This window comes from Pinus tabuliformis, chromosome 6 (genome assembly GCF_031772625.1).
Source record: "Pinus tabuliformis cultivar Carrire ecotype Pingquan chromosome 6, CPIR1, whole genome shotgun sequence".
NCBI lineage: Eukaryota > Viridiplantae > Streptophyta > Pinopsida > Pinales > Pinaceae > Pinus > Pinus tabuliformis.
The window spans coordinates 776,429,695-776,447,309 of NC_142292.1; the positions used below are offsets into that span (position 1 = coordinate 776,429,695).

At 40.9% G+C, this 17,615-nt stretch overlaps 1 protein-coding gene across 2 annotated transcripts in view; it reads right to left on the minus strand.

The window, feature by feature from the left end:
* EMB2729 (Alpha amylase family protein) overlaps positions 1-17,615 on the minus strand; it is a 421,581-nt gene that overhangs the window by 206,307 nt on the left and 197,659 nt on the right. For both annotated transcript variants that reach the window (XM_089421556.1, XM_089421555.1), the window contains 3 exons: positions 7,939-8,037; positions 7,658-7,735; positions 7,454-7,567 (listed from right to left, as the gene is read on the minus strand). In XM_089421556.1, coding sequence (XP_089277682.1) covers positions 7,454-7,567; positions 7,658-7,735; positions 7,939-8,037 — 291 coding nt within the window. The remainder of the gene's footprint in view (positions 1-7,453; positions 7,568-7,657; positions 7,736-7,938; positions 8,038-17,615) is intronic.

The following is a 17,615-nucleotide window of genomic DNA, read 5'->3' on the forward strand; positions in this document are numbered from 1 at the left end:
AAGATGGTGATAGGTATGCCCGAATTTAAAGTTGAACACGAAGGTGTTTGGGAGGGGTCTGCCGAAGGAAAGCATACAAGGGGACCATTCCCCTCAAGTGATAGCAAGACTACTGACATGTTTCAATTGATTCATTCTGATCTATTTGATATGTTGCCAGTGTCATCATTAGGAGGATATTTATATTATGTTGTCTTTGTGGATGACTTTTCTCGCAAAACTTGGATATATTTCTTGAAGAAGAAGGACGAAATATTCTCATGGTTTCGTGCCTTCAAATCCTTGGCAAAAAATCAAACAGGGAAGAAGATCAAGATATTAAGGACCAATAATGGAACCGAGTATGAGTCAAATGAATTCAATGACTATTGTAGGGAAGCTGGCATTAAGAGGGAGACTACTACTGCATATACTCCTGAACAAAATGGTGTTACCGAGAGGAAGAATCATTCCATTATAGAAGCCACTTGTGCCATGCTTCATGATCAAGGACTTCCAAAGTTCCTAAGGGGAGAAGCTGCCAACACTGTTGTGTACGTTCAAAATCGATGCCCTCGTCAAGCATTGGACTCCAAAATTCCTGAAAAAGTTTTCACCGATAAGAAACCTATTGTTTCTCATTTTAGAACTTTTGGTAGTCCCATATACTTTCATGTGCCAGAAAAAAAGAGAAGTAAATTGGAGGCATCTGGGAAGAAAGGCATATAGAATCTATGTGCCTAGTCAAAGAGAAATAGAGTTGAGTCATGATGTCACCTTCGATGAGGATGCTGCCCTAAGGAAGATTAGCAACCTTCCTATTCCAAGGAAGGACAAATAAGCAAATGCAGGAAATCAAGGAGATTCGCAAGATGATCCGATGCCTGATGTTGAAGAACCGATGGATCCCATTGATCCTCCTCCTCATGGGCCCTCCTCCTCCAAAAGGAGACCCTCAAGGCTGAGGGAAACTCTCGAAGATGTCGAGAGACATGTTGCACTGATGGGGGCATTTCGTGAAAGCAAGAAGCCTAATAGGTACCAAGGGTACTTAACTGCTATGAGCACCATTATTCAGTCTGAACCTTGCTCATTTGAAGAAGCTATGAAGCAACAAGTATGGAAAGATGTTATGAACGAGAAGTACGAGTCAATTATGAAGAATGATGTCTACGATGTGGTCCCTAGACCCCAGGACAAATCTGTTGTCACCTCTAAATGGCTCTACAAGATCAAGCATGGTGTTGATGGAAGTGTTGAGAAGTTCAAGGCGAAATTTGTTCTTCGAGGCTTCTCTCAGAAGGAAGGTGTAGATTATGATGAGATATTTGCACCCGTTGCTCGCTACACCACCATATGTTCGATTATAGCCCTTGTTGCCTCGCAAAGATGGAATCTACACCAAATGGATGTCAAGACTGCCTTGTTGCATGCTTCACTTAAGGAGGAAGTCTATGTGGAACAAGCTGAGGAGTTTGAAGTTCAAGATCGTCAGACACATGTATGCAAGTTGAAGAAAGCCCTCTATGGGTTGAAGCAAGCACCGCGGGCTTGGTATGAGAGTATCAATAGCTATCTGATGAAGCTGAGATTTACAATAAGTGAAGTTGATCTGAACCTTTAGTTTAAGGTTGAGAATGATATACCTCTCATCTTGGTACTCAATGTGGATGATCTCTTTCTGACAAGTGCAGACCCTCTTATTCATCAATGTAAGAGAGAGTTGGCTTCTGAATTTGATATGAAGGACTTAGGATTGATGCATTACTTCTTAGGGTTCGATGTCTAGTAAAAGCCAGGGGAGATTTTCCTTTCTCAAGGAAAATATGTTGTGAAGCTACTTGAAAGATTGGGGATGGTGGCCTGCAAGTCCATGATTACTCCGATGGAACATAACTTCAAGAAGTTATGCAGAAGTGCTACCGAGCCCGATTTGGGAAATCCTTATGAGTATCATCAACTCATAGGGGCCTTGATGTCCTTGGTGAACTCCCGTCCAGACATATGCTTTGTAGTGAACACATTGAGTCAATTTATGGTCGAGCCTCATCATATACATTGGATTGTTACCGAGAATCTCTTGAGATATCTCCAAGGCACAATCACTTATGGACTGAGATACACTTTTGGGAATGTGAGGCTCCATGGTTACTCTGATGCAGACTGGGTTGGCAGTGTGGTGGATCGTAAAAGCACATCTGGATGTTGCTTCTATCTAGGTTCTGCTTCGATATCATGGATGAGTAGGAAGGAGAAGTCAGTGGCCTTGAGCACCGTTGAGGTTGAATACATTGCTACTAGTTTGGCCTCCTGTGAAGTTGTTTGGTTGAGGAAGCTCTTTAGTGAGTTGTTTAGACATGTGCTAGATACAACCGTGATCTTCTACGACAATCAGAGTGGGATTCGTCTTTCGTAGAATCTCGTGTTTCATGACCGCTCCAAGCATATTGATATCAAGTACCGCTTTAATCAGGATATGGTACAACGGGGAGAAATAAGGCTCCAACACATTAGGACTGATAATCAAGTCGTCCATATTCTTACAAAGCCCCTGGGAAAGGTCAAATTCTTGACCTTCCGTGAACGACTTAGAGTTGTGGAGAGACCCTCTTATGAGGGTCCCGTATGAGATGGATGTTAAGCTCTGGGAGCTCCGGGGGACTTGGGGTACTTCTTGGAGCGATGAACGAACATAGGGTGAGTGGTTCACCTTCCTCTATTGGTGTGCGATGTACAGGGTGAGTAGTTCATCTTCCCCTATTGGTGTGCGATGTACAGGGTGAGTAGTTCACCTTCCCCTATTGGTGTGCGATGTACAGGGTGAGTGGTTCACCTTCCCCTGTGATACCCCATGGTGGCATATGCATATGATGAGTGGTTCACGTTCTCCTATGGGATATGAGCAGGATGAGTGGTTCACCTTCTCCTACCAGCACATCCTACCCATGCAGTCCGAGACTCATGAGAAGTACCTCTCATCTAGCCAATGAGTATGGAAATGAGGATAGGGACCATAGTACTACCGATGGACACATCATGTACTATCGTACTCCCTATGCTAGGATGTTGATATTGAGCTGAGATCAATGGAAACTAACTACGGGTTAGTTAAGAGTGGTATGAGTCATGACACACCCTTTGTTGTTGGAGACCGACTTCGGGTCAATGGAGAATGGTATGATACGTTCTCGATCATTTCTTATTTCTTCATGGTTCAGCAGAGTAATGCAGTGACAGGGATGGTACAGATTGTCATACAATTTGGCAAGTGATGTTCTCCCTAGTTGAGAGGGAATGTTAAATTTGGCAACTAGAGCCAAACATCACTTTGGATAGCACTTATGAGGCAGCTGATATTTTTCTTGGATTCCTCTTCCCGAGAGGTGTAGGATTGATCGAAAGATCATCCCATTCTGACATGTACAAATGAAGTAATGAATTTATTTTAATTATAGACAAATTGTCAAGGTCGGCCAACCATCAAATTAGCCTCCTCCATCCTTCAACATTGCATATAAATACAAGGTGCCTCCTCCTCATTTTGGCATCTGATCTCATTCATATTTCTCTCTCTCATCTTGATTGGGTACGGATTTCTGGGCCTCTCTCTCTCCACGTGCGAAAGGAAGACTGTCTTTTCTAGCTGCTGCGTTGACTAGAGTTGACCAAAATTTTAGGAGGTCGACTTTGACCAATGTTGACCCTGTTTGACTTTGGTTTTGTGAGGGAGACTTTTGTTTGGGCAGGTTGTTGTTCTGGGCACAAAAAAACCGAGGCAGTTTGACCCCTACATTGACTAATGTTGACTTCCCTAATTCAAGTTGTTGCGTTGACTTTTGTTGACCATATTTGACTGGTTATTTTCGGACTGTTTTGGGCTACATTATCTTGTTGTTGGAGGCCGAGTTGACCAAGGTTGACCGAGTTGTTTTGGAGGTCAATTTCAGCCCTGTTGACTAGCGTTGACTTTCTAGTTAGGGCTTTCTATTTCTGCTATTTTGTCTGATCAATTTGGGAAAGTGTATATTGTAAATTGTACTCTCTCTTTCTCTGCTGAACTTTTGAAGAATTATAAGAAGAATTGATCAAGGATTTCCCCACATTGGGATTTTTCCCTGGCCGGTGCCATATCTTGTGTCCTCTTGTGTTGTCTTGTCTTCTACTGTTATTGTATATGTTCTAAATGCATTATACTATCATGTTGATGTGATTGCTATACTAGATATGATATTAGGCTAATAAAAAAAATTGAAGTAAAATTGCTCTAAGCATAGAACATACCATTGTTACCCTAAAATTAACCGAACGGGAACGGTCAGGGAACGACCGCTCTCGACCTCTCCCTAACTGCTCCCTTGTTCGCTCCCGAAAAATTGAGGAACCAATTTTTTTTAAGGGAGCACAATCCAGAGGTTGCTCCCAAATTGCTCTCGAGCAGAGCACGCTCTGGGAGCGGGTTCGGGGGGGGGACACTCCCCTACAACCTTGGGAAGACGATGATTAGGAGAAAAGTTCTCCTAGGGGTACACACATTTGGTGGGTAAAAAGCACCATAGTCACTTTTGGGTTTCATGATGGCTAGATCACTTTACTATGATGTTGAGATTCACCTTTCATGGAGTGCTAGCCTTGGTGTTCATATCAATGTTGATTTAACCAGTCATTTGATTATAGTTTGACTATATTGAGACTCCTTGCTAGGAGTGTGTTGGCTTGTTATCATGGTTTCATGTTCATTATGAGTTTGTTAGATGGTCTTTGGTTGTTTTCTATGGGGCACATACATGATTAGGACATATGCTGAGGTGCAATCTTATTTTATGGTTATTTCATTGTTTGGATGAGATCATCCATTTCCCTTAAGAGTTTGTTGAGCTTGATTTGACTTGGCACTAGGATCATTGCATTATTTTATTGATTGATTAACTTGTTATCACATTAGAGATTACACATGCCATGATAGAGGAGGTTATTTGCACTTGGATTGAGGAGCATCCTCTTTGTCTTCTTATTGCTCTCACACTTGTGGTTGTGTCCTAGGAAGACACAATATTCTTAGGTTATTTTGTTAGTTCTTTTGGAGGATTTCAAGAGAGCACACCATGTGGAGGGGTACTATATCATTTGTTTGACCATTTGATACAACACAATTGCTTCATTTGAGGAGGTTGTTGGAGCCTTGGTCCACTTTTCTACCATGCTTGAAAGAGTGCACCACTTACTCAACACATATGATCTGAGATTTCTAGATTGGGTGATACCACTAATATTTTATACATTTCTTTGACCATATCCACTCATAGTAGTTGAGAATTATTCTTTGTTTATGCATTCATAGATTAGATCTAGGGTTTTTACTTAGACATTAATATTATTGAAGGTTTTGAACCTAAAACATTATAAAAATAAGACTCATGTTAATTTGGCAGCTCAAGGACAAATTCCCTCCTTTGGACAGCCTTCCTCATCCAGAGAAGACCCTCTTTTGCCCTTGGAAGAATTTAATCTGGCTAAGGAAAATTTAATTTTTGATGGAAAATCCACAAGGACACAAAAGTACAAGTCGGCCTAGATAAGCAAAAGCCACCTCCAAAATCACATATAAATACAAGTCAAAGGCAGCCTCATTTGGACATCATATTCACACTCTTCTCTTAGAGGTTCGATCACTTCTGAAAATTGTAGATCTCTTTCACACATGCGAGGAGGATAGAGGAAATTTTATATTGGGCTGAAATCTGTCTCTTTCCAGCCTTTGACCAGCATTGACCTTTTGGTGTTTAGGATTTGTTTGACTTGGTTTGACTTGATTTTTTGGATCTGTTTTGGAGGCTCAATTCTTTGGCAAGGAGGATGTATTTTTCTGGGCACATCGACCTTGGTTGACTGCATTCTGCAACTAAGTTTTCAGCAGACTTTGACTTTGACTTTGACCGATTTTGGAGGACTGTTTTGGAACTGTTTTGACTGCATTTTGACCAGAATTCAAGACCACATTTTCGGACAGTTGACCAAGCTCTTTTGGAGGCAAGTTGACTGTTGACCATTTCGAACTGTTGCTGCTTCCATTGACTTTGACCAGAATTGCAGATTCGACTTGTTGACAAGATTTGACTATTGGGCTCATCATTTGGATATTGATTCGTTGGTTTTGTTGGATAGTCAAAGGATTGACTTTGACTCTTGTTTGATGAATTGGAACATTGTAATCTCTCTGCTGAACATTTGATGACAATCTACTAGAAGAAGAATTTGAAAGGGTTTTCCCCCTTGTGGGGCTTTTCCCTCAATTTTGACCAAATCTTGGGTCTCTTGTCATTGATCTTGATTGTCTTCTATTGCATCTTGGATATACTGTTCTATCTACAATTTCTCATTGTTATTGGAAGATTAGTTTTCTTTAAAAGTGATTGCTAATTGAAGGAAGAATCGGGATAAGTGATTGCAATAGCATAGAAGAATGGAAAATTAACATCTCTTTTTGTAATGGTTGTTGAAGGAGCGAGTGGTGAATTCTTGGTACTATTGTTTCTATATTTCACTTGATGCTATTGGATGGTCGATAGAGGCACTCCTTTAAATGAGGATTTCTTCCATATGTCCATGCTATCTGATGTTGACAAAGTTTACTTTCATGATGGTTATGGATGTTAAAACAAGTAACATAATTCCTCTTATTTATTGTATTTTCCATTGGATATTTTACATGGATGTATGTTTCTCTACATTTGGTTAGTTGCATGTGTAACTCACCCTTTATGAATATAAAACCCATAAAATAAGACTCCTCCACTTGTAATGGTTGTTGGAGGAGCAATTGGTGAATTCTTGGTACTGTTGTTTCTATATTCACTTGATGCCATTGGATGGTTGATAGAGGCACTCTTTTGAATGAGAATTTCTTCTACATGTTCATGTTATCTTATGTTGATGAAGTCTACATTGATGATGTTTATGTGATGCTAAAACAAGTTAAATAATTCCTCTTTTTTATTGTATTTTCCATTGGATATTTTACATGGATGTATGCTTCTCTACATTTGGTTACATGCATGTGTAACTCATTAGTGATCTCCCATTTGATAAATTTCTGGGGTATAAAATAGCAAGGAAGAGGTTTAATTTAGCCTGCAATTTTTAGTTTTATTACCATCATTTCCTTATTAAATTTGTCATCACAAGAGCCCTTTTTGACCTCATATGCAACACCACTACAATAGGGGTAATATTTATCTCAAGTTTTATTTTCAAAATTATTTTCCAATACTCAAACAATTTCTCAACTGTCCTTCAAAGAAACAATGACTATGGATTTCATGTTTGAAAAACTTTTTTAAAAACTACCAAAAATATTCCTATTTAACTTTGATCTTTCTGCCTTGAAGATATTACTCATTGCCTAGTAATAGAGTCATACACCAAACAATATTCAATCAACTATAGTCAGGCATAAAATCATCACCTAATAGCTTACCTCATCAAAAGAAAGCAGCCGATTGTGTAAACTGTCTCTGTCATCAAGAAGATCCCATTGACGACGGGCATAGGTGAAAGAGAAATTGTTTTTGCGGGTGGGAAACTCAACTTTCTACAAAATTGTCAATATATACTAGATTAACAAATAAAATCTCAATAGCAATTAAGATCACAAGCATGTTATCACAAATGAAAAACTTACCGCAAGGTGGCCAAATTCATTTCCCATAAAATTAAGGTAGGCACGTCCACACATGGTTAAAGATATCAGTCGGATCATCTGTAATTTCATAAACTCATAAGATGTAACAAGAACAACATTACACTGGAAACAATACTAAAGATGAAATTTGAGAATAAGCATTTCCACCAGGCATTAGAAAATTTTGGAAGTTGGTGACCTATGGTGGCTTGTGTGATATATAAATGAATTGCCACTAATGATTACAAGATATAAGCTTGAGAATAAAATAGAAGATTTACCTTGTATAAAGATACTCCCCTTACAAATGATTCATTTGGCAAAGTAGTTTGAGAAGCTCCAAAAAGAACCTCCGCAAAAGACCTTGCTCCAATAATAGACTGCAAAAGAGTTATGTTCATCAATTATTATAACACAAATTAACTTACTAGGAACACATTAAATGATATTTGTCAATAATGAATACAACTAACACACAAAGGTCGAACAGAATAATGCAGATGAAGGTATGCAATAGAGTATGCATCTCACACTATGCATTGACTGTGAAGATCAAATAGCATGTCTTTTAAGGCATGGTTCAGCTTACCCATTTGATGTATGAACATATTTTTGAGCATTTTGCTATCCATCACTAGTTATTTACAGTGCTCCTGATTATGTATGGCCATTATCCAAGGACAAATTATGGAAGCATACACCTTTCCTACCATTACCCTTATGGTTCACTAAGGAATCCTATGGAATTCTTAGTAACTGACTACTACTTGACAATGAGTGTTGTGGTGTCTCTGCAAAAGGCCTCATGTGTCTTGCCTCAAAATCTAGTAGGCCTTGTGAGGGTAGCTCACAAGACAAGAGCTACACAAAGGGACAACAATATGAGGTGTGGCCCCTTGTCATCACAACCACTACCTCCTGCTCTTTTGTGGATTTTCACCACTAAGGAGGCTTCCCTTTAGTAGGTCACTTAAAGGATAGGCTAAGTTCAAGGAATAAGGCGACAAGACAGGCTTATGGAGGACAACACTTAGTAAGAACAAGGATTAGCGAACACGATAGGGAAATTTACATCCTTGAATGTGGCCCATTTAAGGCACAATATGATCTAGCGCTTGAGGGATACCAAGCAAAAACGATCAACCTAGAATCACAAGGCCAAGAAAGGTCTTCCAAACAATGAATAGCTTCAACTTATTGTTAGTTTTGTAGCATCGGACAAGTGTTCTAGTCTTAACATTAGTCAGAAAGGCTAAGAAACACAAGAACTCCAAAACCCAAAAAAAGAAAAACCTAGAGATGGTTCAATTAAGTTAACTAATCAATAATTAATTTTTTCCTAAATCTAACTTAGGAAAAGTGATTAATTAACAGTAATTAATTGTGAAAGGTTAGAATTTTCTAGAAATTCACATGGATCGACGTAGAGATGATCTTAGTCGTTGATGGGGATCTAATCATGGTTGTTGGTTCTCCAACGAGAGATTATAAGAGTAGGTCGATGGGGTTGGAGATAGACACACCAGAGTAGCAAGTTTCCTTGGAAAATCGAGCCACCCAGTCGTAGAAGTCGAGCAAGGAGAAGAGTCCGAGCCGGAAGGAAGCATAGTTGAGAGGAGATCAGTAGTAGGATTCTAGAGGAGTTTTTCTAGTGCCGGGAGAGACAACTGAAGGGCGTCGAAGTTATCCACAAGATGTTGCGTAGGGGCTTGAGCAGAGCCTCAAAGAGGCAATTCGATTCAACGTAGCAGGAGGTCAATTCAAATGTTGAGTGTTGGGAATTTCTTCCAGAGGGCCAACGGATTTATCTTAGAGGCAGAGGCAGTGAGATCCAGGCACATAGAGGCAGTTCCAGGCAGTGCAAAATTCAGTCTGCATAGACGTTGATGCAGAGGCTGAGATGGACCTAATTGTGGGGTTAGATCAGGCCAGGATTGCTTGTGGAGGAAGGAAAAATTCCCTCAATAATTTTACTAGTATTTTCCTTGCAGAGGATTGCCAGTTTGGCATCCATCTTATTGTGCTCAAATTTGTTGCTGCATAATAATAATAAAACCCTCATTTGTTGCACTAGTTTTCCCACACTGGGTTTTTTCAGGGACAATTATCCAAACATAACGGTGTCAATTTTATTGTGTGTGTGCTAGCATTTTATTTTCTGCAGCGTTTTTATGGTGGAAATTGCAGTTGTGATTTTATGTCTTGTTTGGCATAGAAAATAAATTGCACTTAATTTTAATCAATAGAAGAATAATTTCAAGTTGTTGCAACAGAGTTGAAAATTTCACACTTATGGAACACGATGCCTTCAATAAGCCCCAAGTTGAAGCCTAAGGAAAACTAGGGTTTTGTTAAGGCAAAATTTACCTGGGGCATAAGACTTCGACCTTAGAATGGATAGATTAGCCACTAAAAATGAGTTGATTTCGGGGCAATCGACTCTCCTTCCAATGTTGAATCCTCCCATAGGCCAACAACTTCAACCCTAGCTGAAATTCATGCCTAACACTAACTAGCAGCTTATCATTGAGGGTTCGAAAATCAGATTCAAAGAGATAAAATGATGTTTAAGTGAAGTTTCATGAATGATCAACAAAGTGACCAAGGCTAGTGCCTAGTCCTTGGGTGATGGAGTCTATGGATGTGAAACATTTGCTAAATGTTGATAAGGAGTGCCAAGAATGGTATGGTTTACTTCGCCCTTAATGAGGTAAGTGAAGTTTCATGAATGATCAACAAAATGACCAAGGCTAGTGCCTAGTCCTTGGGTGATGGAATCTATGGGAGTGAAAGATTTGCTAAATCTTGGCAAGGAGTGGAAAAATGGCATGGTTTACTTGGCTCTTCATCAGGTAACCTTGTTGTGCTTTCATTTCAATGATTTAAGTTTGTAGCTTAGGCCTTCATAGGGACATTGTTGTCCATAAGAGAAGATTAGCAATTACTTGTTATCTTCTTGCTAGTTCGCATTCTAGAATTGATATTACACATATTTCATGGTTGAATAGCATTTTTTCTTTGTCCATTATGCAAGCTACACATATGTCTATTAAATTTTTGGCAAGATCACAAGTGTTTACAAGTTCCTTTACCTTGGAGAGTTGGGACCTCCTTGGTTGGAACATTGATCTTCTTGCACCAAAGAAGCATCAGTCCCACTTGGCATCAAGTGCCTCCAAGTGCCTTAAGGAGCCCCCAAAACTCTTTCTTCTTTCTTTTCAAAAAATTCTATAAAATTCTCCAACATTTTATGGGTTTTATCCATAAGTGTTTCAATGATATATCTAGAATTGAAGAGGCTAAATAGGTTGTTGTCCTAATAGCAGTCAATTTAGCAAAGAAAGAGTCGAGTATCTTTGTTATTCATTAGCTAAATAGTGTAGAAATTCATAGTTTTAATTCTAGAATTTCACTTGGTGATTTGGATTCTTTTATACTAACATCTTGTTAGTGTCCCAAAGGCATTTTGGGCACTTTTGTACTAATTTGCATGCGCAGGCCTGCAAGTTTACAAGGGGAGGTGCTGCCAAAATTTGGTCAACATGAAAGAGTCAAGCACTCAAGAGCAACCTTATATTTAAACCCTTGTAAAACCATCATTTTTACCACCATTGTAACTTCACAAAATCATTTTACTGCCTTTATTCATAAGGGACTCCATCATCTCATCAAAAAGCATTGTAATCTCTTGGGAGCTAGGAGAGTCTTCTAGGCATCCCCCCTACCCAGAGGGGATCTCTTGTGTTGTTTGCTTTAATTTGGGATTAAAATTAACCATTAAAGTATCTTAATCACATAACATTAGATTAATCTAATTTCATTTCATTAGAATAGTTGATTTCAAGTTCATAGATTAGATTTCATTTTATGTTCTTAGATTAGATTTCAATTTCTTGCAAAGAGTAACAAACACCTTCAAGCTCTCTTACGCTCTCTGTCATTGTGAGCCTAGCCCAATCCTTGCATGGGACCCAGAAAGAGTTTGTTGGTTAACTTAGTTTAATAGGGAAAACCACTTCTATTCTCCTTATTGTGAGATTCGGGGAAATTGGTAAACATTGACTTGTGAAATCATGCTAGGGCTAGATTCCCCTAGTTTTGGATCTCCTTGCAATGGGTTGACTTGTGAAATAAGGGGAGTTGTTGAAGCTAGTTTCCTCTTGTTGGATGTCCTTGCAACTTTCTTTAACCCAATGAGGATTGCACACTGATACAGATCACCATCATCTTACATTTATCAATTAATCTAAATCCAAGTGAAATCTAACTTAACTAAAATGTACCAACAACATTCCACAACATTTTGTACAACATTCTATACATGGTTGCAACATTTACTTCCAAGCACATTTACCTTTGGCATTTTCATTTCCAAGTATAAACATTGAGCATTTACTTTCACAAGTACTCTTTATTTGGCACTGGTCTCCATTTGCTATATATTTTGCTTAAGAATATTTCATATATTTGATTATTATTGTTTCATATCTTGCTTATGGATGGTTATATGTGCTTATGGTTGTTTCATTTACTTGTGAAGTTATATACATGTTTCAAAGTGGTATGTTGTAATTTATCTTGTTGGTGTATTCTTGAGTAATTCATTAAATCCTAGATATTCCTTGTTTAAATTAACTTAATCAAGTCTTAGTTTTTTTTTTCTCATAAGTACTAATCCCCCTTGGTTTCACTAGGAATTAGGCTAGATGGAGTTGAGATTTATGTGACAGCTACTCAACTCGAGACTTGCCACCAAGGCCACACCAAAGTGGATTAAATATTTTCTACATGTTATCCCGGTGTGGATTAGGCGGCATCGGGTAGGTAACACCATTGCGAGTTCAAAGCCTTAATCGTGGAAGGGAAACCTTATTTGAAATGTCAAATTGCCCATTACTTTCAAGCTCGGTCCACTTATATGCAACGATTATTAAAGGTACCTAATGATGTAGTTGTTAGCACTGGATATTGTGTGTAATTGTTGGGTGGTTCCACTACCATGACTTAGGCAACTAAACTAGAGCCCAGGTCTTCACAAGGAGCATATTGACACCTACAAGTGAGGTGTTGAGAGCCATGGCACTCTAAGTAGCAACAGAGCATCATGCATACCCTTGGGCAACACCAACAACCACAGTGTTCCAACATTTTCCCCTACATTGATGACTTTTATAACAAGCTCATAAACAAAACAACAAGCCTCTTAAGAGGTTGACTAATCAATAATACATGTTGTTGGGCTCTCTAAGAAGCCTGATGAAGTCCATAAGTGCCATAATGATGAATAGGACTTCCAAAAGTAATGGACAAGGGGTTGGCCCCTTGTTCTCCACATAATAAACTTGTGGTGCTCCCAATGGGTGTGAGGGCACACAAGTGACCTCATGGGTCTCCAAGTAAGTCGAAGATTCCTGTAGACCATCTGTAAGGGCTCAGATGATGGTGTAAGTGATGCCACATCAGCATACAAGTCTTGGGTCATCTTCCAAGTGCATGGTACAACTGTGGGGTTGGCTAGGCAAAGGTGAACTAGGTGCATCTTCCTCGTCCAATAGGTGAATCTCGAGCAATCTTTGAACATCTATGGGGATCCATGGAGTGTTGTCTACTGTTGTGGAGGCCCATGACTCTCAACACACACACTACATGCGCCAATATAGCCCTCTGGAGGGTTAGAACCCTGTATAGGGAGACCAAACCCAAGATGGAGGCCACTTGCTGTTGAAATTTGGTACCGGAGGACAGGTGGTTCCCTTAGGCTTTGATCTTTGGCCTAGGGAAAAGTGTCCAAAAGAATTTAATTTTTCTCCTAAAGTGACTTTATAATTTTATAAAGTTAAATCTAATTTAAAAGTGACTTTAAGTGATAAAGTTATTAAGTCTAATTTTAAAGTGACTTTTATAAAGTCAATGAAAAATTAGAAAGGAAAAGTGACTTTCGAAATAAATGACTAAGTGGGTCTTTATTAAAGTGGGGTGAATTAAAAAATAGAAAGTGAGATTTAAATGAGCATTTAATCTCAACCATTGATCTAAATCTATTTCAGCCATTGGATTTAGAGATCACCCAAAAGTCACTTGGATCACCCAAAAGTCACTTGGAGTTATATTAAAGGAGGAAAAGGTCATTCATTCTTTCATGAGCAGATTGGGAGAAGGAGAGCAAGAGAGCAAGAGAGATTTCTGAGCAGGAAGGAGAAGGAGACAGCAGCTTGGCACACATTCCAAGGCAGCAGTTGAGCAGATTTGTACAGCTGATTCAGCACATAGTGAAAGGCAGATTTTTGCACAAACATCGAGGAGCAGTTTGCTGATTTTTCTGCACACAAAACGGAGGTCGTACAGCATTTATTGTTGTCCTGTTTGCTGTAATTTCCAGATTGCTGCGAGGCACGGGAAAGGAGATAAGTTGTAAATTTGCTTGTTGATTTTTTGCTGAATAATTCTCATTGTAAAAAGGCAATTTTCAGAAATAAAGAAGAGCTCTCACACTGGTTTTCCCCAAGAGTTGTAGGGGGTTTTTCCAGGGTCAAGTTGACCAAAAATATCAGTGTTTTAATGTGTTTTAATGGCTGTTTTTAATTGCTGATTTTTATTTCTGCAATTTCCAGCATTCTGAAAAATTTCCAGAATTTGTGTTTTCAGCCATATTTATTTTTTTCAGTGTGTTAAATGTATGGTTATGGGAATGGGCATTTAACTACATGGGAGAAATAAGGTGAAACTGAAAACCGGGGTGGGAAAACAGAAATTTTTACATGGTATCAGAGCTTGAGTGCTGAAGGGCAGTTTGGGACAGCAAAAGGAAAAATTACAGTTGCTGATTTTTCACTCAGAAAATTCCAGCAAGCTGATTTTTTCATAAACAACAGTTTTATCTTTACTACAGCAGTGCTATTTTTCAGTTTTAGGACAGCAGGATGTCATTGGGATTGAGGGTGGAGGATAGGCTGGATGGGCATATAAATTACAGTGTTTGGAAGGAGAGAATGCAGAGTATCTTTGAGGAGGCAGAAGTCTGGGATATCATGGTGCATACCGCACAGAACCCTGTTGTTGTGCCCACTGATATTACTCAGTTGGCTGAGTATAAAAAGAAAAACAATAAGGTTAAGAGGCTGATTCTAGACGGAATCAAAGACCATTGCATTCCTCATGTGAGAGGAAAGAGCAATGCCCATGAGATGTGGACAGCATTGTCCAATCTCTACCAGAGTACCAATGAGAACCGGAAGATGGTCCTGAAGGAGAAGCTGAAGAACATTAAGATGGGGAATGATAGTGCAGCTGGATATCTCACAAAGATTACCAATGTGAGAGATGAGTTGGCAGCGATTGGAGAGGCCATTCCATCCACTGAGTTGGTGCGGATTGCAGTGAATGGCCTCCCCCGTTCATGGTTGAACTTTGCTGATGGGGTTTGTGCACATGAGACCCTTCCCACATGGGAGAGGTTTTGGGATGATTGTATTCAGACAGAGATCAGGAAAGGACAGCTTGGGGCAGCCAAGCCAGTTGAGCAGGATGAGGACGTAACACTGGTGGCAGGAGGCAAGAAAGGCAAAGGGAAGAAGCAGGCTTCCACAAGCGGTGGTGGGGGCAAAGGCAAAGGAAAAGGTAAACAGGGTAACTCACAGAAGGACTATTCCAAGGTGAAGTGTTGGAATTGTCAAAAGATGGGACACTATGCAGTTGTGTGTCCGGAGAAGAAGAAGAAGAAGGGGAAGAACCAGGACGTGGCAGCTTCAGCAGAGATTGAGGACTTTGTTGGTTGTTTTGACCGAGAGTTTGCGTTCACTACGTGTGAGTCCTCTAGTACAGGATCACCTGCCACACAGGTTCAGAGGGAGCATGCTTTTCCCTCGATTAGCGGAGCATCTTCAGGTATCTGGTATGTCGACAGTGGGGCTTCACGTCACATGACAGGAGTCCGGGAGTACTTCTCAGAGCTTTCAGAGAGTGGCACTGATATTGAGGTAGTACTCGGTGATGACAGAGTTGTTAGAGCAGTCGGGGTGGGGACAGTGACATTTCAGAGGGAGTCCAAACCTCCCTTGAAGGTGTCAGAGGTTCTTTATGTGCCAAGGATGAGGAAGAACCTCATATCCGTTTCAGCTTTGGAGGACAGAGGATATGAGGTACTGTTCAGGGGAGGACAGGTGTTGATGTATCCCAGGGACGCTCCAGCTGATTCAGCTAGAGTGATAGGTGTACGCCATGCAAAGGTGTACAAGTTTGAATTCCAACCCCTTTTGGCATTGAGTAGTAGTACCGACAGCAGAGCTAGCAGTTCTGAGCTGTGTGAGATTTGGCACCGCAGGATGGGACACATGTATCATGGAGCCTTGAGGACATTGCGGGAGATCACTACAGGTGTGCCAGATTTCAGTACTGATCACTTTGATACTTGCAGAGGTTGTGTGATGGGCAAGTTTGCCAAATCCCCTTTTCCCAGCAGTGACAGCAGAGCGACGGGGATACTTGATTTGATCCATTCCGATGTGAGCGGTCGGATGTCTCATGTTTCCTTGAGTGGATATGAGTACTATGTGTTATTCATTAATGATCACTCCAGGAGGACCTGGATTTATTTTTTGAAGACCAAGAGTGAGGTCTTCAAGCGGTTTCAGGAGTTCAGAGCTCTTGTGGAGACTCAGACAGGTCGAAAGATCAAGTCCTTGAGGTCGGACAATGGAGGAGAGTACACCCTTGGAGAGTTTGTTGACTATTGTGCGGAGGCAGGCATTAGGAGGGAGTTTACTGTTCCTTACAATCCCCAGCAGAACGGAGTTGCAGAGAGGAAGAACAGATCCATCATAGGGGCTGCCAAAGCCATGATACATGATCAGGGGTTGCCATTGTTCTTGTGGGCAGAGGCCTGCAACACAGCTGTTTACTTGCAGAACAGGAGTCCGCATCGTGCCTTGGGGCACATGACTCCTGAGGAGGCTTTCTCTGGGAAGAAACCTGATCTTGGTCATCTTCATATCTTTGGATGCATTACATACTCCTATATACCCAAGGAGGAGAGGACCAAACTAGAGCCCACCGCAAAGAAGGGTATCTTTGTGGGCTACAGTGAGACCTCAAAGGCCTTTCGAATTTACATTCCTGCACAGAGGAGAGTTGTTGTCAGACGGGATGTGAAGTTCGAGGAGGACAGGGCCTTTAGGAGGTCACGGGAGTTAGAGTATCTGGATCAGCCAGACCCTCAGCAGCAGTTGAGTCAGTCGCAAGGATCTAGTGGGCAGGGATCAGGAGGATCCGGAGGTACATCTATGAGGATGTCAGGTCCATCAGTGAGCAGTGGCTCGCCGAGCCAGAGGGGTGGTGCTCCGGGCAGCATGCAGAGCAGTTCACTAGGGAGTCCACTGATGGACAGTTCACACGGTACCTCAGCTTCTACAGGTTCAGGTGCAGGCAGGAGGACAGCAGACAGACAGTCAGGAGTTCAGGCTACTGATGGTGATGAGGAGGAGGAGTTTCATTCTCCTATGGGAGAAGCATGCTCAGGGAAGAGGAAGCCCAAGTGGCTTCAGGACACCTTGAGAGATGCCACATCTGTTGCTGAGCCGAAGAGGCCGGTCAGAGAGAGTAGACCACCTGAGAGGTTCTGTAGCTATATGGCGATGGTTACCAGCATCCTTGACTCTGAGCCTTCTAGCTATGAGGAGGCAGCTAGCCAGCAGGTCTGGAGAGAGGCCATGCAGGAGGAGTATTCTTCTATCATGAAGAATGATGTTTGGGAGGTGGTGCCGAGGCCTGAGGGCAAATCCGTGGTTACTTCCAGATGGCTTTACAAGGTAAAGCATGCTGCAGATGGCAGCATTGAGAAATTCAAAGCGAGGTTTGTGGCTAGAGGGTTCTCCCAGGTAGAGGGAGTTGATTATGAGGAGACCTTCGCTCCCGTGGCTCGATATACTTCGATCCGCTCCATTATATCGATAGCAGCAGAGAT